At 33.2% G+C, this 23,030-nt stretch overlaps 1 protein-coding gene across 1 annotated transcript in view; it reads left to right on the top strand.

The window, feature by feature from the left end:
* SOS1 (SOS Ras/Rac guanine nucleotide exchange factor 1) overlaps positions 1-23,030 on the top strand; it is a 138,362-nt gene that overhangs the window by 92,743 nt on the left and 22,589 nt on the right. The window contains exons 9-17 of the mRNA XM_068564067.1: positions 3,673-3,800; positions 4,583-5,238; positions 13,845-13,926; positions 14,686-14,808; positions 15,323-15,426; positions 16,578-16,800; positions 17,940-18,059; positions 22,196-22,358; positions 22,861-22,978. Coding sequence (XP_068420168.1) covers positions 3,673-3,800; positions 4,583-5,238; positions 13,845-13,926; positions 14,686-14,808; positions 15,323-15,426; positions 16,578-16,800; positions 17,940-18,059; positions 22,196-22,358; positions 22,861-22,978 — 1,717 coding nt within the window. The remainder of the gene's footprint in view (positions 1-3,672; positions 3,801-4,582; positions 5,239-13,844; positions 13,927-14,685; positions 14,809-15,322; positions 15,427-16,577; positions 16,801-17,939; positions 18,060-22,195; positions 22,359-22,860; positions 22,979-23,030) is intronic.

The raw sequence follows: 23,030 nt of genomic DNA, 5'->3' as shown, positions 1-23,030 counted from the left end.
TTTTTATGTTCCAAATCTTAGACACTTATAGTGTATATTTCTTTTTTTTAAGTTTTTTTTATTGAAGTCAGTTGATTTACAATATTGTGTAAGTTTCAGGTGTTCAGCACAGCGATTTAGTTATATACTATGTTTCTTGATTATATATTTTGTCATCCTTGTGCATTGCAATTTACCTATTTGAATGGAATAGGTTTTATTTGGTGAATATTTTCTAAACAAGTATTTCAAGTCATTTCAGTTCTTTGGGTAGTATATTGAAAAGGACTGAGAGTTGGGAATCCTGGGTTCTGGTCCTGCCTGCCTCCATTATCAACTAAATGGCAGTTCCTTTATTCTATAGTATTTCTTGTTGGAGAAAACTAATTTCTAGAAATAAAAACATATGGATTCAAGTTTGTTTTTAAAGAGAGGAGCCATTATATGTTTGTGAATTAGTTGAACTCATATAAATTGCATCAGGTACAACACTTTATTTTTCTATGTGTCAACCAATCTTGAGTTTTATTTGTCTCCTATCTTTTTCCAGTTTAAAGCTTCTTAAATTTAATACTATTTATCTCTCAGGGTTTCCTTTGGGCATGCAATATACCATATTGACTACTGCCCCTTCTACTTATTTCGAAAGGACCCCCCCCCAAAAAAAACAAAAAATTACTGGTAAAAGTGGCCCCTTTCTTTTGAAAATGTAAATTTTATCATCTCTATAGATCGTATGATTTACCATTGTGCTTTAGAATATGATGCTCTGGGTAAGTTTAAATACATTCTCATATACGGCAATGTAATATCAGGACTTGATAACTTTTTAAACTATTTAGTAAACAGAACAGCATTTGTAAAATTAAATTGTTGCTGTTACATAATGTTATTAAATAGGCACCCATGAAAAGCATGGTATTGAACATCACTTTGGTAACAAGAGGATGCTGCTTTGTGGAGTCGCATTTACATACTAATTGCCATTGCTTTGTTTCTGTAGCAACAATAAGCCACCCCTTTGATGGTGGTTAGCTTGAATTATTCTGCACCAATGCCCAGTTTAAATCAGCTATGTTAAGTAAAAGAAGCAAAGAATGCTTATAAGGAAGGTCATTTATTACATTGAAATTTGTTTTAGATGCTTGACTAATGCTGTGAAGGTAAATATTACATTTAAAAATTATTTCATCAGTAAAGTTTTATGGTTTTTAAAATAGACTTTGGGTTTGTGCTTTTAAAGTACATTAAAAATATTTTTGAGATACCAGTATATTCTGTATATGAAATGCTATAGTTAATGATAGATAAATGACCCAGAAACTTGAAACATCTTTAGAATAGAAAATCAAATGCATCTCTAAATGGATTTGTTACCTTCAGAGTTCTTTTTATGTGTTAGAATTGTGTGTTTTGTATGACTTTAGGTATGTTTGCCTGAATTAATAATATTAAAAATATCAAAGGATAGAATATAAAGGACTCAATAATATTCTGTTGTTAGTGTCAACTCTTTTTTTTTGCTTTGTATTATATTGACTTGAATATTGAGTGATTAAATTCTGAAACAACTCAGTGAAGTAGTTTACTCTTTAGTGGTACTTTTATTAAACCATCTAGAATTTTGCCCTTTCTTACTGAATATTGCTTTCAGTGTTAGATTGTCTGCTGCCTTTGAAGCCTAAACTTGATAAAGTTTATGGTAATATTTTATTTGTCTCCAAAAATTCTGCCATATGAGAGGTAAATAGTTTGGAATCATAGAGATGGAAGATACTTTTAGAGATTACCCAGAGTCCAGTCTTCAGCCTACCATTAATATCCGTTAAGTAAAAACCTAGTATCTTTCTTTATGAACACTTGGCCATTGGCTTTCTTTAATCTAGCTGGCCATGGTGAAGAGAAATACTATGAGTAAAAGGTATTTGCATATTTTTTGTAAGGTAGCTATTTTTAAGTCTCTTATCCTTTAGCAACTGTCTCCCTCCCCCAACCCTTTTTTGTTGGAAATTATGTGAATAGATTTTTGTTTTACTTAACACAAATGAGACTGGATATTTTCCTAAAGAGTACAGATTATGCCTCAGTGAGTTGTAAATAATGGATATAAGAAATCTGAATAATAAAACCTGATTGTTAAATAGATATTACAATATATTTATTACTTCTGGAATATTTGAGCATTAAGATATTTTAAGCAAATTATTTTTATAAAAATTGTCTGGAGCATTGAGTAAGAATATGTTTACTTTTCATAGGTCATCAGTACACACGTATGTGTGTGTGTGTGTGTGTGTGTGTGTGTCTGTGTGTGTGTGTGTATAACCTGTATCAGCTGAAGCAAAAAAGGAATCTATCGTTAATCTTTAAGAGATACCTCTCCAAGAACAAAGTTCTTAAAGTACTAATGGATAATGAAGCTCTTTGAAAAGTAAACCTTTATAAATTACTATTTTTTATGGTTTTATTTCTCAAGTCTTTTTCCTTTATGACAGAGAGTAAGTGTTCTTAAATGTTGCATGAAAGCTCTATTAATAAACGTTATTTCTTAACTTTTCCTTCTTGGTGGCCACAAAGAGATTTATAAGGTTACTGAATTATTGTCACTTACTGTCACTCATACCTCAGTTAATTGCTTGCTTGAATTACCACCACCTAGTTGCATTGATGATTAGTAGTTATTGATGACTCAATTCTTGTTAAGTACAGACTGTCTGTCTGGCACATGTGGTATCTTTAGCCACTAATTGAAAATGTGCTTGAGTTTCACTAACATGTGTATTCCTAGTTTTACTCAAAATCTTAACATGTGAATACTGACAAAGTTCTTCATGAGATCAATGTTAATTCTGTAGTAGAACTACAAAGGAAAGCAACTTACACCTATATTGTATGTTACCATTTACAAAGTGCTTTCATTTTTAATAACAACCCCATAAAATAGGCAAAGCAGGCGTTTTATAAGCCTCATTTGACAGATAGGAAAAGCGGGCTCATAAGTCAAGTAATTTGCCCCAAGGTCACACAGAAAGTAGAGTCAAATTTTGATCTTAGGTTTTGTGTCTTCAACTTCCTCTCCACTATATTGCATCCTTCTCTGTATATTTATCTTCCTCGGGATTCCATTGCTTACAACCGTAATGTGGGAATCAGAAATCTAAGACCAAATTAAACACTTCAAAAAAAATCTCATCTGTGTGTCTACTGCTGTGCCAAGACCTATGATAGTAAAAAGATAATTTATGTCCCTCATTTCCTTTCAGTAATATTTATCTGAGAAGCTGCACATTACTGCCTGTCAGAAGGTGTGACATCTGTTAACACTGTTTCTACATTTTTTGTTTTTTTTAATGTAGAAAACTTGGTTGCATGTTGACATGGATAGTAATATAAAGGAAGAAAAAGAATTCTAAAAAGAATAATAGGGACTCCCCTGGTGGTCCAGTGGTTAAGTCTCCACGCTCCCAGTGCAGGGGGCCCGGGTTTGAGCCCTGGTCGGGGGACTAAGATCCCGCATGCACGCCTGGCACAGCCAAATAAATAAATAAAATATGTTTTATGACAGGTTTAAAATTTTTATTGTGGTAGGAAGAGTTAATCAATGTTATCTTTATCCTTAAATAAAATGGGATTATTATTTTTTTTGGCCAGAACTGTTCTGCTAATTCAGATTTGTCACTTTTTACTTTGCAGCAGTTAGAAGAAAAGAGTGAAGATCAAGAAGACAAGGAATGTTTGAAACAAGCAATAACAGCTTTGCTTAATGTTCAGAGTGGTATGGAAAAAATATGTTCTAAAAGCCTTGCAAAACGAAGACTGAGGTGAATATTTTCACTTTTTTTATAATCCTCCTTTTCACCCTGAATATTGTGGTATAAATTCAGGGATCCCAGTTCCCTCCTCAAGTAAACAATGAAGAAAATACTTTTAGTGACAAGCTTGGTCTTTCAGAGGAAGTGACATCAAAGCCAAGAGAATTTGTTATTGTTTGAAAAACCTTTCATATTTGTGCATTTTCCTTGCATACTCCCAGACAAGACCTCCTGAGAGTCAACTGGTAAGCTAAAGGAGAGAGAGAGCAAAATGTATTGGGTAGATTTATGTCAACATCATTGTTCTGTCAAAGTAAAATTAGTAGTGTCTTTTATTTTAGGGATTATGTAACTCAAGGCATTAATTCAGATAATATGCTTCCAGTTTCCTAATTATAACATATACATGGTTTTTAGCTTTAGGTATTGTCTACTTAAGCATTTCTAGATAAATTTTTTAATCTTTCTTTTTTTTTCACTATATTGGGCTACTTTTTAATACTTGTCATTCTAAATATTTCATAGCCATGGTAGAAATAATCATTCTGTAGCTAAATTTATAGGGTAGAATTTTGTCAGTAGTTGTTCTTTTTAGAGCACTAAAAAAATTCTCCACTGTGTTGCTTTAGTTTCCAAAACTGTGCAATTTTGTAACACTAATATATTTGGAGAAATAGTGAAAACCTTCTCAGTGCAACTTTTTAAAATATACTTTTGCACTGTCATTTATTTACATGAATTATAGATTCCCTGTCATCTTTGTACTAACCATGTTTTTTTCTTTATCCTAGTGAATCTGCATGTCGGTTTTATAGTCAGCAAATGAAGGGGAAACAACTAGCAATCAAGAAAATGAACGAGATTCAGAAGAATATTGATGGTTGGGAGGGAAAAGACATTGGACAGTGTTGCAATGAGTTTATAATGGAAGGAACTCTTACACGTGTAGGAGCCAAACATGAGAGACACATATTTCTCTTTGATGGCTTAATGATTTGCTGTAAATCAAATCATGGGCAGCCAAGACTTCCTGGTGCTAGCAATGCAGAATATCGTCTTAAAGAAAAGTTTTTTATGAGAAAGGTACAAATTAATGACAAAGATGACACCAATGAGTACAAGCATGCTTTTGAAATAATTTTGAAAGATGAGAATAGCGTTATATTTTCTGCCAAGTCAGCTGAAGAGAAAAACAATTGGATGGCAGCATTGATATCTTTACAGTACCGGAGTACACTGGAAAGGATGCTTGACGTGACAATGCTCCAGGAAGAAAAGGAGGAGCAGATGAGGCTCCCCAGTGCTGATGTGTATAGATTTGCAGAGCCTGACTCTGAAGAAAATATCATATTTGAAGAGAACGTGCAGCCCAAAGCTGGAATTCCAATTATCAAAGCAGGAACTGTTATTAAACTTATAGAGAGGCTCACATACCATATGTACGCAGGTAAGAAGTATGAACTTGCCTGTCACTTTTATTCTCCTGCTTCAAGCTGACTTTTCTTTGCTGCACAGGTCATTATGCCTAAAATAGAAAGCAAACTGACAGCAAAAGACCTCCGCATTATCAGAGTTCATTTTCCTCTGACTAAAAATACCGTCACTTTGTATTTCTTTGAAGTTTTATAATCTTTCTACCACATTTACATATGTTACTTTTAACTTTGCAACCAGCGTTATAAATAAAGTTACTGGGCTTAAATTTACCCAGTTAGCCAGTGGCAGAAGCAAGACTAAAAATAGTGATAAATCAGTCATCATTAGGGTCTAAAAATCTTTTTACTCCTTTACCTGTTTTTTTTGTTTCTTTTTCATTACTGAGATCATAAAATCAGTAAAAATTCTAATTGATATCCATGATCAAAATTGTGCCGGTAGTACATTATATATACAGCATTGCTTTTTCTTAATTTCCATTCCTAAAATTTATTAAATTTAGCAATCCTGGGAGTCATTGAAGTTTTCAGTATTTTTTGCTTTTTACAACTGATGTTATTTAGAAAACAATTTCGCCTTAGCAGGGCAATTTTTAGAGACAAACATAGGAGTTTGGAGGATTCCTAGGGGGTTGAGACATGTTTGTCTTTAAATAGGCTGCATCAAATATAGTGTTTGAGAGTAAGGAACAAATATAATGATCGATTTTTTTAAAGTAATTTTATTTCTTCTACTAAAGTAACAAATGATAATCCAGTGTTCTTCAACTTCCCTACATAGTAGGAAGTTTGACGACTGTAAAATACTGTGGAAAGAGCACTCACTGAATTTAGATTCACACCTTCACTCTATCACAGTTCCTTAAGGTTTTAGAACCTTAGTTTTCATCTCAAAAATCAACGTCACAACAGCTGTCTTAGAATATTGTTGGAAAGAATAAATGAAATATTATATGTGAAAGCTCTTTATAAATATAAACTTATTTTCAAAGAATGCTTTTATTACAAAGACATATTAAATCAAACACAACTCTTATAAGTGCTATTCTTAAATAGTTGAATGTGTAAGTTAACTTCCATCCCCAAACTTTTTGCTTAAATATATTTCTATCTCTAGGATATGTGTGTTTCTGGGGAGATTTCTCCAGTTTTTAAAATCCTTCAAATGGGTTCTCAGTTTTGTCTGGAAACTATTCTGGCACCAGTTGAATTTGGTAGTTCTTTTGCTAGTCTTTTCCATAGTGAAATAATAGTGTTTTCCATAGGCTAATTTTAAAAGCAGTTTGGGCTCTTTAAGCGTATACCATTTGGTAGTAGCAGGCAGTAACGGAAACATGTTGAATATAATGAAAGAAGACTCCGGGATTCCAATTTTACTATTGATTTTTCACCTAGAAACTTCTGTAGTCAGTGTATTCATTTTACTGACCCAAAAATAAAAAATAAATCAAAGTACAGAACATTTAAATAAGCTGCCGAGGATTCTGCATGAAAAATAGATTACTCTGTCATCTTTTTTTACATATGAAACTTATTTTGAGAGGTACAATTTTCAGTAATTAATATGACCTACCTATTTAGTTGATGACCATCAGCTTCTTTAAGATCTAGAATACAGCTTAAAAAAATGGTTTTATTCATTACCTGAAATTTGTAGTTGCAAAATAGTTATTTCTTTGCTACTTCTGAAGGAATTTTTAAGGTTATAAAGGTTCAGGTTATTCTTCTTGCCACGTTATTCTGATTTTTGTGTCTTTTGGAAGATTCACAGAACTTTTTATCATAAGCATTCTAAACTATTCATCGTTTTATTTTAAGTACCTTTGTTTTGGGTTCTTAGACTATTTAGAGTAGAATTAATCCTTAGATTCTTATCTATGTGAGGCAGAAGTTCTCTTTTTTTTTTTTTTTTCTTTCTGTAGAGCAATACAAGTGGCAGGTGCTAAAGAAGACTTACTAGTGTTTACTATCACAAGTCAGTGGTATTTGATTTGGAAAATATTTTCAAATTTCAAAATTTTTAATATAATTGTTTCTTTAAAACTCCTATTGTTAATGATAAAAATTTTCTTTACTGCTTGCTTTATTTCACAGAACTGACTTATGATTATTAATAAGCAGTTATAGAACTACAATTAAATATTTTTTTTTCGGGGGACTGTGCCTTTTATTTGTTTTTTGAATGAGGACACTTTAAAACAAGCAAAACTAGAACAAGCATAGCTTGATAGTTTTTCTTTAGTCTTGGCAGTCTTTTCTCCTTAACGTACACAATGCTAGCCATGTCTGTAGAGACAGTGCTTTTGCTATGGTGTTTTATTAGTTACTTTTGATAGTTGCTCTCATTTATATTAATTTTTAGCTGTTGAATAGAATAACTTAAATGATTTTATTTCTAGTTAATATAAAGCACTTAATTTATAGAACTTTGCAAAGTTAGGTGTATTCAAATTTAAATTGACAAGATTTTTTACTTTTTTAAAATGTTAAAGTTTTTTTAAAAATTCCTTTCATTAATTTCTTGAGGAATAAGAAGCCACTGTTGGGTTCAGAAGTGTTGTAGCTAAGTTTTTTGACATTTTTCTTTTCTATCTTATTTTGAAGCTTAATTGAATATTTTAATTTATGTCATAAATATATTACTAGTGTAACTAAAACCCGTAAGCAGCTTTCATGAATTGTGATTTACCGTACACACCAATAAGTATTAATTATTAGCTTATTTGACTTCTGTAAGGTCTGTGACTGAATGTATTACTGGCAATATAGAATGTGTTTTTAATAGACCATGTATGAACTTGTGAAACATGAAAGCAGCTATTTTTTAAGGTCTTTTCCAGCTCAGATGGACTCTTAGTCCTCACTACAATGATAATAGATCAGCTGTTTGTTTAAAGAACTGTTGGTCGGCTCTATTTAATTTTGGTTCAGTTGGTTGATAGGTATTTTATCAGAGAACCTACAGTGCAAGTTGTGGCTTACACTGAAACAAAAACTAAAATTTAACTTGCATATTTTTATTACATTGTATAGAATTATAATAAAACACATTGGCTGTAATAAATGGGAAAAATCCAATAACTAATAAGCACTACTTCCAGACATTTTTTAGATTATACGTTGGTCAGAGACATTGTCATAAAAAACAGAAAACTTGTTTAACCTTACTTAATTCAGACTTCATTGTGGCTTCAACCAGCTTGATCACTCGTGTTTTAACAGTAATTTATGAAACAGAGCTATAGATCTTAGTTGATCAATCCTTCACTTTATAGACCAAAACCCAAGGCCCCTGAAGTTTGTGATTTGCCAGAAATCATATCAGTTAATTGCAGAAAGAGGACTAGAAATTAGGTTTCTTGACTCTTGAAATAGAGTACACTTTCTACCATGTTACACTGACTCATGAATTTTTTCACTTTTAGAATATAATTTTTATTATGTATATTGAACAGTAAAAATAAAGAGAATTACTTGCTTGGTTTGAATTGCCAGTAATATAAACAGCTTGTTCACTTCTGGGCAAACACAGGTCTACTATGAAGATATAGTCAGAGTACTGTTTTTTTTCTTATTGAAATAGGTAATAAATTCTGACTATAGATAACTTCTATTTTAATGCATAGATTTTAGTTTATATTTAGATGTTGGTCATTATAATTTTAGTTTTTAACAAAATCCAGTCAGTCTATTGGTGGTGTTTGCTCTGTAAATTTAGGTGAATTAGAAGGTGCTTAACTGTTGCTCAGAAGAATTGCGACAGGGTTTTATGTGGGATCTAATTTATAGTGCCTCAGGTCCAGTGTTTCCGGACATACAATAATTCGTTAACTACATCAGAACTTCAGAATTCATCTGAAATGGTGTGGGGGGGAAATTGTCTAGTTAGGTGGATCATTCTGCATCTGGTAAGGATGTGAAGAGACTTTTACCTACAGTAAGAAAGCACAAAGCAATATACGTAAAAAGCAGAAGATGAAAGTAGGAATTTCACTTCTGTTACAGAGTTATAGGAAATAATTTAGTGCAAATTAATTACTGAGACTTTAAAACAACACGGGTGAAGAGATATTTGGAGATGGTGTGTCTGGTTTTGATAGTCTCTCTTAGAGAAATGAGATGACTTTGCGGTAGGGGTCTTTCAGAACTGACAGTATATGGAAATAAAAGCTTTTCATACTTAAGTGTGGGGAAAAGGTGTTTCCTATGCATGGTGAATTTCTCTTTTAAAGAAAATGGTATTGAAAAAATTTAAGCCAGTTGATATTTTTCTTTAAAGTATTTACTGCTATTTTATGCCCTCATATAGAAAATTTGCAAAACACTGCATTAGATGTCTTTGGAGTTTGTGTCCTATGTAATAAGCTCAGCTCGGGTGTTTTAACTTTAAAAAAAATCTTTTGAACAATTTTTGATCTATAGGGCAGTGCTGTTCTATTTTTAAACTCTCTGATTTTTTTTTTAAATGTTTGTGCGTCAGCATAGCGTCTGTTTCCTTTTTTAAGGAATTCAAGAGTGATTGTTTATAAATCCTTGTTGAGGAGCTTATTGTTTCTTGTAGCGTTTTAAATGGCTGTATTAAAGGGAGAATTATCACATGAACAGACATCCTGATTAACGGTGTTTCACTATGGTGGTTGGGGGAGGGGTATTTACATAAATAACTCGCTATGTAACAAATATTTCATAAATTTATTGACCCTGCCAATAAAAATGTGTTAAAAAAGGATTAAATTTATCACCTCAAATCTAGTATGCTGTATTCTGAACATTAATGTAAATATGCTCTGATTTCCTAAGATTTTGAAGAATTGTACAATAAAATATTATCAAAGAAAATAGCTTTAGAATGAGGGAGACAGGCAGCTAGAAGGCCAGCAGAAAATAGAAAACACGGCTCATATTTGAAATAGCCTGGGCCGAGACCGGGGACTTGATGGTAGAGTTGGCAGGTGCTTGTACACACAGAGAGGTTGGGTAGACGGAGGCAGAGCAGCTAGTGAACATGGTGGACATCTTAGTACAGGGCTTTGAGAGTAGAAAAGAGTGTTACCTAAAATGGTGAAGAAGAAAAACCACAAAGGATGTTTTTCCCATTGCTCATATTGAAATCCATTAGGGGTTATGTTTGAGAAAGAGGTTTGTGGAATTACATCCACTAGCGACAAACAGAAAGAGGAGAATATCGACATAGTTGATTTTCATTTTCTCCACAAATATTTGTGCTTATGTTTTAAAACCAAATCAGCCTGGCTTTTATATTTTTAACGCATTTGCCTTCCATCTGTCTCTGAAACATCACTTTATAATACAGGTAGATAACAGAAGCAGTGTAAAACTTAGCTATTATCATTGTCTGATAAATGTAAGTAGGTACTTTGTTTTCCTACAAAATTATATAACCTGTCCTTATTGACGGGTACTTTTAAAATATCTAATTATCTTAGTCCTTTGTATCATCAGTAAGATAAAGGTTTCCAGGGGTTAGTGTGACATTACATGTGTCACTGTCACTGAAATGGGGAAATCAATAGAAATAAAAATAGCTTCTGGAATATGGAATTTTGTGCAAAATTTCAAATATAGATGTTATGTCCTCCCTTAATATAAGTTTTTCATTCATTAGCAGTTTCCCACTGCTTTAGAAACTAGAAATAGAGCCTAAATTAATACAAACCTGGGAATATATTCAGCCTTTAAGATGTTTTTTGAAAGTACTTAAACTCTTGCCAATTTTTCTTGGTTTATTTTTAGCTTCTGCTGGTTTTTTCTGTTGGCAAGACTGCCCTAATTTCTAATCAAGCTAAAAACAACTTAAACTTGAGTCACTTTAGAAGTTAATACAACAGTGATGATTGTGGGAGTGTTTATTTCACCGCCAGCTTCAGAAACTCCTCTTCTGAATAGTGTACAGGAAGGTACAGCTGCTACTTCCTAAAATCTGGAAGAAGGCTTAACAAGAATTACAGAATCACAATTAGACTGCTAATTTCTCAATGACTTTAGTGCCTTTAACCAAGATTAGCAGTTTACAGCTTCATTCTGAATTAATCATTTGTGTAAATTTCTACAGTGATTATGTAACTCATGGATTCATTCTTTATATTTAGCTCTCACAGCTTTGGAAACCTTAACAAATCCTTTAATCCAGGGAGGTTAGGTGATATGGCAGAAAAAAGCAGTAGATCAGAAATCACACGATCTAGATTCTGGTTCCATCTCTGTCACTCTATTGTGTGACTTTAGGTAACTCTTAGTTACTTCTGTCATATGTAGAAAGGGAAAAACAGCAGCCGCCCTGCTCACTTCACAGAAATCATATGGAATGAATTATATGAATGCTCTTTGAATTCATTACGTAACAGACATCAGGAATTGATGTGAGCCCCCTTGACTGGTGTGGCACTGCGGCACATCATGACTTTCCCAGCATTGTCATCAGTTAGTAAAGCACTGAAATGGCCAGAAGTTTTGGTATAAGATGAAAAGGCTGTTTTAAAATAGTCTGCCTTTAAAAATAGCCAGTTTTCTTAAAACATACTTTAATTCACTTAGAACTTGCTTTTATTGTTTTTCAACGTAAAAGTATCTTTGATATCCCACAACTTTTTAGCCTGACTTGGGTGGCATTTGAGAAGAAATGGATCTGGATATGGATTTTAGACTTCTGGACTAAAATAAACTTTTCTTTTAAAAAAGGGAGAGGTTACCCTTCATTTTGGAACACAGCTCAGGGCTATATGGAGCACTCTGTACTGAGGGTCTGGCCTCTCCAACAGTGAGAGCTCAGCATCTCTACAGTGGCCACTGCTTTTGCTTCCTAAGGACATGATGTTTTGAGTAGCCTCACCTTTACATATAGATTTGCAGAACAGGAAGAAGATTCTTGAAAGGGAGGATTGTGATGAAACCGATATAAATCTCTGTTTTAAAATCTTGTACAGCCTTCTGTTTTAAAATCTTTTCTTCTGGTTGAGACATTAGTCTTTAACGTTTGAGGAACTCTGTAACTGAAGACAAACAATAAAATACCAACAGAGAGGAAATTACTAAAGGATTGTATCTATTTAAATCACTTTTATCAGTAACCCACTCTAGCCTCAGAAGGTATGAAGCTAAAGGAGAAGAGAGCCATTTAAAACCAATATATTTTTATTATGTAAATTTTTCTTTTACTTAAAAAATTATTATAATCTTAAATTCAAGGTTGTCTGATATTTAAATCAATTCATTATCTTGATGACCACATATACCAATAGATTGGAAATAGATTTCTATTTTATGATAAATCCATGTATTTGATTTTGGCCGGGGGGTGGGGGGAAGTTAATATAGTTACTTTATTTTAAGGCTCAATTTAGGGTGATTCTTAATCAGACAGAATCAGACTAAATAGAGATTTTCCATGCAAATGAATTTGATTCTTGCTAAATCCTATGCTAATAACAGACATTGTATTTCTTATAAAGAATCCATAGTGTGTGGCCTAACAAAAATAAAGGTAGTTGCTACTCTAAATAAATTTATCATTAAATTAGAGCTTACCATTCCATAGTGATGTGAAGTAGGAGAAGGATACTCCCAATAAAAAACTCAAGTTAATGAATTCTCCCCTCCTCCTTTTTAAAGACTCTTACAACTAAATGTGGACCTTGATGAAATTTGAGTTACAGTGAGTGGTGAGTGTTTTTTTTATTCCCCATTATGGGAAGATGTCTCCCGCCATCCCCAACTCCCTTTATGCAGATGATAGCCCAGGTCTCTTGTGCTGATGACAGCAGCCTTTCTCCACAACTCTGGGAGAATACTGTCAAGGAGAGACTCAAGTAGGCAGGCCTGGAAAGGTGATCACACTCAGTCAGCTTCCTGCTTTAACTTCATGAAGTATGAATGAAAAGCAAATCCTTTCATGGAAGGGGTTGAAGACTCCCGCTCTTACGATTGAACTCTCATTGTGTCTACTTGCAATGAAAGTAATTAAAAGTTGTGAATAGAGCCAAATCAACATATTCTTACACATTTAATAGTTTTAATAACTTACAGGTATTTATAAGCATCTTTTAGCAGTTTTAATTAAGACTTTTAGCACATAAAACAATTTAGAAACTATTTAACTTAATCTACAACATTATAAGATCCAATTTCCAGTTGTATGCTCTATTAACATGATTTGAAGAAATCCAGATAACTAATCCAGATAAACTAGTCTGAAGAGCAGGAAAAGTAATGGGTTATTGCTGTGGCCTTTCTGTTTACAAGGGAGATAAACCAGCTGGTGATGTTCTGAGATCCATGTAGCATGTGGAAGCTTGCTTTTATGCTCTGCCTTTCTTCCCTTTGTATTCCTGTGGCCAATAATGAGTTTAATATCAGCTAGTCAGAGTGTGCAGAGGTCAAGAAATAAGTTGATGTAAAATTTTAGTATCAATGATTTTGCCACTAATTTAGGAAGAAACTAAAGTTAGCAGTTGATTTCAAAGTCCAAAGCATTCTGTGTGGTCAAAACATTTTGGGACTTTTAAAATTGACTATTTAATCTCTTTGGAAAATGTAAATAATAGTTTTAATCATTCTGAATAAAAGATTTTAATAAGATATTTTTCCTTTTTCTTCATAGATCCCAATTTTGTTCGGACATTTCTTACAACATATAGATCCTTTTGTAAACCTCAAGAACTACTGAGTCTTTTAATAGAAAGGTCTGTCAATTTAAAATGTTTAAATTCTTTGTTCTTTTTTTTTAATGAGATTGAGCTAAGATATGGAAATATATTGAATGAGCTTTAAGTTGTCGTTCATGAATACTTTAAGAAGAAAATCTCTTGGATGACCATTTATTTTATAATAATATGTTAGCTTTGATTATTTAAATACAAAAATAGGCAGACTTTTTTACATGGAAACTCAGTATGTGAAATTTCAAATTTACAGAATTAAGTTAAAGACTATAAAAATGTAGAATTTAGGCTCTGGAAATTCAAATTTTAATGATTTAAATGTTCTAAACAGAATTTTTCAAATATACCACATGTTGAGGAAAATTGAGTGAACAAGTACCGTAATCAAGAAAAGTGTTTCATGTACCCAAAGAGCAGTCAGCTTTTCAGAACTTAACCCTTAAAAAGTTTTGTGTTGGCTGATTTAGAGTAATTACACAAGCCAAAAATGAATATCATTCCCTTAACTTTATAATCACACTTATTTTTAGACTTTGCATGTACTCTTTATTATGTTTCTAGTTGGTTTTATTTATATTGGCAAGTATTAATTTCTTCTTAAAAAATTAAATCATTAGTCTTTACATTATAGAATCCTCACTTGTTTTCACTGATGTGTATATCCTAGTATTTTTTACAGTGCTCTCTTGATTGTGCTGACTAGTGAAAAGATTTGTAGTTTTCTGTTTGCATAATTTGATATCATTGATCTTTTCATTAGTTTGTTCTGTTTTATGTTAGGTTTGAAATTCCAGAGCCTGAGCCAACAGAAGCTGATCGCATAGCTATAGAGAATGGAGACCAGCCCTTGAGTGCAGAACTAAAAAGGTTTAGAAAAGAATATATACAGCCTGTACAACTGCGGTAAGCATTAAATAAATAACTGAAGTAAATAAGCTTTTGTTGAACTTTTGTTTCAGAGTTAAATAAGGATGTTTCCCAAGCAAGGAGGAAGTAACATGTAAAATGAGTGAAGTAAAGAGGAATTATCAGAAATTACTGTATAAGTCTTAATTAACATAGAATTTTGAAAGTGGTAAGCCACTTATAAGATTAAAGTTGACCCTTGAACAACGTGGGGGTTAGGGACACTGACCCTTGGCACAGTAGAAAATCCAGTCAGCCCTCTGAATCCGTGGTTCTGCATCCACAGATTGAACCACCTGCCTAGGGTGTAGTACTGTGGTATAGATTTATTGGAAAAAAAAAAAAAATCCAAATATAAGTGGAGCCGTGCAGTTCAAACCCTGTTATTCAAGGGTCAGCTGTATTTAATTTGGTAAGAGTTACTCTGTTTTCATTTATACCACTCATTGTGATAAATGTTTATGTCCGAGTTCCCATGTAATTCAATTCTTCTTCTGTGTTAATGCCATAGAGTATTAAATGTATGTCGGCACTGGGTAGAGCACCACTTCTACGATTTTGAAAGAGACGCAGATCTTTTGCAGCGAATGGAGGAATTTATTGGAACAGTAAGAGGTATTTTTTTTTTTTAAGTGCCTTAGTTTTATATATAATAAAAGTACCAATATGGTGACTATCAACCTACATCACTACTGCTCAGTGTAGTTAAGAGGTATTTGTAATAATGCCAGCATAACCAACTGGAAAAGTTAAAAATTTTCGCCATTTTTGACCTGCAAATTGTTTAATAATCATCCTGTTGATCCAATGAATTTTCATTTAGTAAATCAACTTACTGATATTTTGGAATTGGATAGAAAAAGTCTCAATTTATGCTGTCTGAACAAATCTGAAAATACAGGTACCAAAGGATAATTAGGAACTGTTGTGCCATTATAACACCACGATGGAGGTTGACTGGGACACAGTTAGGTGAATAGTGCATAACATATCAGAGAGGCAGCAGAGCACACTGAACTGAGAGCCAAGAAACAAGAGTTGTCTTCCGAACACTGCCACTCATTAGATAAATGACTCTGGCAAAATCATTTTGATTCTTTAGACTTCAGTTTCCTTTTCAGTAACATGAGGAGCTAGGCTTGATCATCTCCAGTTCCCCTTCTAGTTTTAAAGATACTTTCATTGTATAGGTCTAAGGGTGTCCTAGACAAACTTGTTTCTATTTCCATCATACACTTTAAATGAGAATCGAAAAGTAAAGGGTTAAATAATAGTACTTTCATGCATAGTACAAAACGAAGCCACATCAAAAGCTCACACAAGATGAAGGAGTCCTCTGCACTGTTTGGTTTATAAAATGCAAAGTTTGTTAGATTAACAGCTAATGTTGTATGATCTATCATTATAAATCTTATTTGTGCAAGGTATATCTTTTTTGGAGAGGATTATAAAATAATATTTTGAACTGAAGTTTAGAACAATAGAGGTGGAAAATTTCTACAAATAAATTACTTTCTGTTATTTAAAAAGGATGTGAAAGAATATATACCAAACTATTAACAGTGGTTATCCACTTGAAGAAAGCTGAGATTGGGATAGGGAATAGGGAAACGGTAAAAGGGAACTTCATTTTTTAATTTTGATCATTTGAACTTTTTATAGTAAAGATACATTCAGGTATCACTTATATGATTTTAAACTATTTTTTAAAAATAAAATATTGAGTAAAATGTTTAAATGTTATTTTTAATGTAATGTTATTTCAGGTAAAGCAATGAAAAAGTGGGTTGAATCCATCACTAAAATAATCCAAAGGAAAAAAATTGCAAGAGACAATGGACCAGGTCATAATATTACATTTCAGAGTTCACCTCCCACAGTTGAGTGGCATATAAGCAGACCTGGGCACATAGAGACTTTTGACCTGCTCACCTTACACCCAATAGAAATTGCTCGACAACTCACTTTACTTGAATCAGATCTATATCGGTATGTAATTTGATGTTTCAAGCTGCAAAATCCTTTCAAATGAGTTAACTTTTAAAATGAAATGCTGATTTCTGCCATGTAGGATTGTTGTAAGACATAAATGAGATAGTACATGAAGTGTCTTGTAATAAGGCCTGATGTATGGAAGGCTCCTCTTTCACTCTCTCATCCTCTTTGCTGTATCTGGATTTACAGCTTCTCTCTTTCTGCAGTCACCCCTAATTGGTAAAGCTAAGTTCAGATCCTGGCTTTACCAATTGTTGGCTTGGTATCCTTGGGCAACTTTAACCTTCTTGTGTAACTTTTATCCCTCTGCTGCTTAGTTAGCTCAAGAGTAAAATGGGGCTAATGATGGTACCGACTCCTGGAGCTGTTGTGCAAGGTTTAAAATAGTCCATAACAAAAAAAAAAAAAAAAATAGTCCATATATTTACAGCACGTAGCACATTGCCCAGCACAGAGTAAGGGCTCAATGAGTTAGCTACTGCCATTGTCATTGAGAACATTTAGTCATTGCCATTTAGCCTTTTATAGTTTTCCTACATTGATATAACTACTATCTCAAAAAAATGTCTGTTTATAGTTTTAAATTTGGACTATTTAGATTTCAAACTATTTAATTTTGTAAAAACTAAATGAAAAAAGGAACTAAATTTATAGATCTCCCACCAAAAATCATCACTGTCCCAAAATCAGTGTTAGAATGTATTTTATTTCTTTCCCAGTACCCTTCCCAGGAGGGATTTTTCCCCCTCCTTTAGGAGGGGGAAAAAAAAAAAGATTTATGAATGCAGCGATTACTATACCCTCATTGGACTGATTATTATCACATTATCATTTATTTAAAAGAATTATCCCAATCTACTTTCTCACCCTAATTTGTTAGATAATATTTATAAGTGCTGGGAAAGATACTATGAAGAAATCTCAACCTTGCCCAAAGCAAAATGCTACTATAAAGCAATAAAAAAAAAAAGTACACAGTACATGCATACAAAATTTTTTTTAAATCTATAGAAAAAGATGCAAAATTATAATGTTTTTGTTCTTGTTTTCATAAACCTTTTATCTCATTTACTTAATAAAACAGTATACTAGAGGGAAAAGTATCACATAGAATTATGTCTTGATGATTTTAGAGCTGTACAGCCATCAGAATTAGTTGGAAGTGTGTGGACAAAGGAAGACAAAGAAATTAATTCTCCTAATCTTCTGAAAATGATCCGGCATACCACTAATCTCACTCTGTGGTTTGAGAAGTAAGTATTACTGATCTTCTTACATTTCATAGCAGTTATGTTATAAATTTCACTGCCATTCTATTTGTCTCATGTCTTTGTTGTTGTTGGTGTTCCTCTGTTCCTCCTTTTTTTTGCACTGAGTGAATAATTTTCTAATGCAGCATTTTAAGTTATTTTATTAATGATTGTTTTTAGGTTTGCCACATACATCATAATAGAATTAGCTTCAGATTTATACCAGAATTCTAGTGATACGTAGAAATGTTACTCCTCTGTGGCTCTATTCACTCCCTCCCTTTTGTGGTATTGTAATATATGTGACATAATTAACGATGTAGATCTAACAATACATTGTTATAATTATTGCTTTACTACCATTTGCCATTATTTTCTTAGCCTGTTACAGCTTTGCTCTCACCCACTCTTTGTGTAGTTATTGGCAATGTATTTCACATACATTACATTTCTCTATGTTATAGGCCCAACAATACATTACATACACATTATTTTATACAGTTGCCTTTTAAATCAGTTAAGAAAAGCAATAAGGAAAAAATAGGCATTTATTGTGTTTTTTATAATCATATAATTACCTTTACCAGTGCTCTTTGGGTGGATTCATATTACCATCTGGGGTCACTTGCTTTCAGCCTGAAGAACTTGCATTACTATTTCTTGTATGGTGGGTCTGCTAGCAACAAATTCTCTTAGTTTTTGTTTATATGGGAAGGTCTTTATTTTGCCTTCATTTTTTAAACAATACCTCTATCTTCAAGTTTAACTATTTTTTTCTTCTGCCAGTTCAAATTGACTATTGAGTCCCTCTAGTAAAATTTTTATTTTAACTATTGTACTTTTCAAATCCAGAGTTTCCATTTGGTTTCTTTTATAATTCCGGTGTCTTTTAGGATACTCCCTATTGGTGCACATTGTAATCATACCCCCCTTTACTTTTTAAATCATACTTTCCTTTAGTTCTGTGAACAAATTCAGAATGGCTACTTTGAAATCTTTTTTTGTTAAATCTGACATATCAGGTCTGTCTTGCAGGCAGTTTACTGTTGCCTGTGTTCTCCCCCAGTGAAGCCTGACATCTTAGAGGTTAGAGGGGTAGGGGGCCCTGTGTTCTTGGCTGTCTGGGCTAACTGCCCCCCACCCTACCCAACCCCGCAAGGTTCTCTGAGGAATGAGGGTAGAGGAAGTCTTGGTTCAGATACCACAAACTCTTGCCTCTTACTGAATTGTTGTAAATTTTCCTGAATAGATGTTTCTCTCTCTTTTAAAAAATTTATTTATTTATTTATGTATGTATGTATTTATTTTTGGCTGCATTGGGTCTTTGTTGCTGCACGCAGACTTTCTCTAGTTGAAGCAAGTGGGGGCTACTCTTCATTGTGGTGGCTTCTCTTGTTGCGGAACATGGGCTCTAGGCACGCAAGCTTCATTAGTTGTGGCACGTGGGCTCAGTAGTTGTGGCTCACGGGCTCTAGAGCACAGGCTCAGTAGCTGTGGGTGCACGGGCTTAGTTGCTGTGCGGCATGTGGGATCTTCCCGGACCAGGGATCGAACCCGTGTCCCCTGCATTGGCAGGCGGATTCTTAACCGCTGCACCACCAGAGAAGTCCCAATAGATGTTTCTTTATTTGCCATTTGCTATTAGGGCCATTTCATTTCCAGAGACTGCTAGAACTTTATAATTATATATATAATTTTCACCAGTTTCCCTGAGGAGTAAGTAAGCAGAGCTTCTTACACTGTCATGTCAAAAGTCCAGAATCTCAATACAGTTTTATAATTGGAGCCAGATATTAGAGTTTTATGTATTGGCCATAATTTTTATGATCTTGACCCATATTTTATAAGGGTGATATGAACTTTTCACAGATCATATTGGCATTATCAGAACACAAGACCAGTGACATAAAGCAATGACTGGAATGTGAGCTAGAGTGTGGATAAAGACCAGAAAGCAATTCCTAACGAGAAATAAGTCATCTGAAAGTTAGGACTTCCTTCTATTTATGTTATTACTTCTTAGCCTCTAAAAAGTAAAACTTTGGAATTTGCCCGCTAACTGTTCCTTCCTGATTTCTTCTTTATCAAGTCAAATAACTACACTTCAGTTGCAGAAGTGCTTTTCCATCATAATAATTAAAAGTTATGTCTATAAAGAGGAAACATAACTCATAAGACATACAGACCATTTTCATTTCTGTCCTATTTTTTAATAGATTACTGAGAAGGCGGCCATTTCCTGATCTTTTTCCTTTCTCTTTTTGCTTTTTTTAATTGTGGTAAGATTTTTTTCAGTGTACAAATACAGTATTATTATCTATAGGCATAATGTCCAGCAGATCTCTAGAATTTATTTATCTTGTGTAAATAAGTGCTAATCAACATGAAAATTTATACATGTTGATTAGCAACTCCCCATTTCCCCCTCCCCAGCCCCTGGCAACCATCACTTTGTTCTTTGCTTCTATAAGTCTATTTTAGATACCTCATATATGTAGAATCATGCAGTATTTGTCCTTCTATGACTGGCTTATTTCACTTAGCATAATGTCCTCAGTGTTCATCCATCTTGTCACATATTGCAAGATTTCCTTCTTTTTGACTGAATAATATTCCATGGTACATATATTTCTCATTTTCTTTATCCTTTCATTTGTAGATGGACATTTAGGTTGTTTCCACATTTGGCTATTGTGAATAGTGCTGCAATGAACATGGGAGTGCTAATATCTCTTTGAGATTACAGTACCTTTGGATAAATACCTAGAAGTGGGATTGCTGATCATATGATAGTTCTATTTTTAATTTTTTTTTGAGGAACCTCCGTACTGTTTTCCATAGTGGCTACATCATTTTGCATTCTCACCATTAACACTGTACAAGGGTTCCAGTTTATGCCTTTTCAGTGGAAGAGGTTCTTGTTCATTTGCCACAGTGGTTTTTAGCCATAGATGTGCATTAGAATTGAAGTCACTTCCAGATAAATCATCCCAGACGTACCTGGTTTTTATAAAAGCTCCACGGGTGGTGTCATTGTGTAGACCTAGTTAATATCAACTGAGTTAAAAAAAGATGTAAACATATTATACTTGTATCATACCTTTTAAAATGTGTAGATAACTAGTTAGCTGGTATATGATTTGTAGACATCTAATGCTTTAATGCATAAACATGTTATGTTTAATTTGATAATAAGGCAAATTTATTTTGATAGTTTTGCAGTGTTTTTTTTTTCAGTGTTAGATCAGCCTCACCAGAGAATAGTGTAATCCACAACTTTACATTTTTGTTAATGTTTAATATTGATTTATATTTATTTTTAACATATGTGTATTTTATTTTTTCTTAGATTGAGTTGTTTACTATCACATTATTGAAAACCAAGTTTAAATATTTTCTTTACTGATAAGTGATTAGTAAATAAAAATTTTTCTCAAATATTAGAAATAGAGAATAAATGCTCACTGAGGAATTCTTTTTTGAGCATAGCTTCCTTTTAGCTATTTACTTGGATATATATGTACTTTCCAAGGATTCTTGGTATTTAAATGTAAAGAGCTTTTGTTTTCATTGACTTTTTTATTCTTTCTAAGTAATTAAAAATTTTTTATTCTGAACGGTAGTAAAATACTTTCATTCACTTTTTAACATTATAGTGCTTATCTAAAGAGCTGTTCTTAGAAATGTAGTAATTATTTCTGTATGTCAAAGAAAGAAATTAAGCATTAATCACTAAAATCTTACAATTAGATGAAGAATAAAAAGAGGCAGAGAATTCTTAAATTTGTGAATAAGTTTCCCTAGAACACACCCACATCCTAAAGACCAGCATACATTCAACAAGATGATAGACTGATCATAGAACTCCAATACTGAGAGAGAATGCACCAAATATAATAGGAAGAATGACTGACCGGTTGACTGTATCAGTCTGGAAAACAGTGACAAGCAGCATGCCTGACTGAAGGCATTGCCTTCTCTTCCATTCACCTACTATTTACCTGCCATTCTGAATACGTATTCTCTACTGTTACTCTATAGCTGCCCTCCATTCCATTTTGTTTGCTAAATTCTTTAAATCATATCTTCGTTGGGAAAACTCCAAACTTTTTAATTCACTTTTTGTCTTTGATTCCCAGATGTATTGTAGAAACTGAAAACTTAGAAGAAAGAGTAGCTGTGGTGAGTCGAATAATTGAGATTCTGCAAGTCTTTCAAGAGCTGAACAACTTCAATGGTGTCCTTGAGGTTGTCAGTGCTATGAACTCATCACCTGTATACAGACTAGACCACACGTTTGAGGTAGGTTTGCTTATTTAAAGGTGTTTTTTCCATTCCCTGTTCTAGGAATCAGGATGTTAACAGTTATGACCTTTAATTTTTACATTCCTCATCTATCTTTTCAGTAACAGCTGAAATGATGGAATTACCTAAATTTTGTATTGAATTGGTTGTTCTTTGTAAATTAGGCAGTCTCATTAAAATGCATTCACAGGTCCTAGCCTAAGTTAGAAGAATAAAAAGATTTCAGCACCTAATTTGTAATATAATGTACAACTAAATGCTCACATACTTGTTTGAGGAATGGCAAGATGAAATAGATTTCTCTCACACACACACACTTGTTCTTTAAGTTTGTACTAAGGTCTATGAAGATAGACTCTTTGAAGCAGTATTATCATTCTTAGAATCAAACTGATACTGTTGTGTTTGGGCTTTACTCTAAGCCTGGCATTTTTTGGCAAAACCTGTGATTCCTTTTGTAAACTTATATTCCCTAAACATTATTTTTTTTTTATTGTAGCAAATACCAAGTCGCCAAAAGAAAATTTTAGAAGAAGCTCATGAACTAAGTGAAGATCACTATAAGAAATATTTGGCAAAACTCAGGTCTATTAATCCACCATGTGTGCCTTTCTTTGGTGAGCGTTTCTCCTTAAATTTTTATCGTGTTTCTGGATAAAACAAGACAGT

This window comes from Eschrichtius robustus, chromosome 15, assembly GCF_028021215.1.
Source record: "Eschrichtius robustus isolate mEscRob2 chromosome 15, mEscRob2.pri, whole genome shotgun sequence".
NCBI lineage: Eukaryota > Metazoa > Chordata > Mammalia > Artiodactyla > Eschrichtiidae > Eschrichtius > Eschrichtius robustus.
The sequence above is the reverse complement of the archived record's forward strand: the minus strand, read 5'-3'. Positions and strand labels throughout refer to the sequence as shown.